This window comes from Mus caroli, chromosome 12 (genome assembly GCF_900094665.2).
Source record: "Mus caroli chromosome 12, CAROLI_EIJ_v1.1, whole genome shotgun sequence".
NCBI lineage: Eukaryota > Metazoa > Chordata > Mammalia > Rodentia > Muridae > Mus > Mus caroli.
In genome coordinates this window covers 64,243,582-64,244,986 of record NC_034581.1, presented here as the reverse complement: position 1 = coordinate 64,244,986, position 1,405 = coordinate 64,243,582, and the positions used below count along the sequence as shown (strand labels likewise).

The 1,405-nt window shown below is 44.1% G+C and overlaps 1 protein-coding gene across 2 annotated transcripts in view; it reads left to right on the top strand.

Annotated features, from left to right (window-relative positions):
• Window positions 1–1,405, top strand: part of Sos2 (SOS Ras/Rho guanine nucleotide exchange factor 2) — a 96,343-nt gene that overhangs the window by 90,422 nt on the left and 4,516 nt on the right. For both annotated transcript variants that reach the window (XM_029484537.1, XM_021179153.2), the window contains exon 21: window positions 812–853. In XM_029484537.1, coding sequence (XP_029340397.1) covers window positions 812–853 — 42 coding nt within the window. The remainder of the gene's footprint in view (window positions 1–811; window positions 854–1,405) is intronic.

The following is a 1,405-nucleotide window of genomic DNA, read 5'->3' as shown; positions in this document are numbered from 1 at the left end:
TCTCTGTGTAGCCCTGGCTGTCCTGGAACTCACTCTGTAGACCAGGCTGGCCTGGAACTCAGAAATCTGCCTGCCTCTGCCTCCTGAGTGCTGGGTTTGTTATTTCTATAGTGCATTTTACTTTGTGTGTGTGTGTGGGGGGGTGAGATAGGCCTCTCAACCAGTGTAACTTAGCTGTCCTCACTGTGTGGACCAGGGTAGCCACCGACTTCTATCTCCCAAGTGCTGGGATTAAAGACATGCAGTAGTGCATTTTTTTGTAAGTGAAAATTGTAGAAACTATTTAATCCCAACCCAGAGTTTCTACCTCACCGTAGACCATTTACTTCCCTGATAAATATACGCTTTTTATTTACAGTAAGCATTAAACAATAACTGTCCTTTATGTTTATAATAAGTACAAAAGCTGGGCAGCTGCCTACCCTGTATGCTATTAGAATCTACTGTCCTATTGATAACCTTGAGTTATTACTTACTACTTACTATGTTTCATCTAGGCTGCTCTAACTCCAGTTGGCCAGCCCTCATGGCCTACGTTCTCTTGACTCCTAACCCATGGCAGCTTCTCCTTCTTCCTCCTGCACCTTCCTCTTCCTCATGCCCCTCTCTGACCCCCAAGGCCGGGAATCTGCCCAGCTGGGGCAAGGTGTATGTTCGGACTCTCTCATCTTTGGGACAACCAGGTCTTGGGGGCGGGGGGCACATTTAGCATTATGATATATAACAAAAGACCAAACCTCGATAGAAACTATCTAAAAAGAAGGCCACCCACATTAGCTTTCTACTCAGATGCTTCTCCTCTTTCCAACAGGCAGCAACACCATCTTTGCTCCAGTCCTCTTGCCACACTCAAGTAAGTAAGACAGAAGAAGGTTACAGTAAGATGACTGTAAAGACCATAATCTGATTTATTAAAGGTGTACTTCCATATTTGGGTGATTTCAAGAAGGAATTGTATGTTAATGCAAAAATGTATATTTTCTGACATTTGGAGAATGCCTGAAGAATAGAAAGGATTTTATATTAAAAATATATAAAAAATGTTTTTATTTTATTCTTCCCTCTTCCCATTCCCCCTCACACAGACACGCAGATACGCAGACACACACACACACACACACCCTTCCCAGTCTCCACTGATGCAAGGCAGTGTCAGACTGACCTGCATCCCCAGGACCAAAAGAAAATTTTACGAACAGTCTGAACTACTTACAACTTGGTGCTCCTAAAATGTTGTTAATTTTTGTTTTAACCACCTTTAACATATTTTTGACCGGGCGATGGTGGCACACACCTTTAATCGCAGCACTTGAGAGGCAGAGGCAGGCGGATTTCTGAGTTCGAGGCCAGCCTGGTCTACAGAGTGAGTTCCAGGACAGCCAGGGCTACACAGAGAAACCCTGTC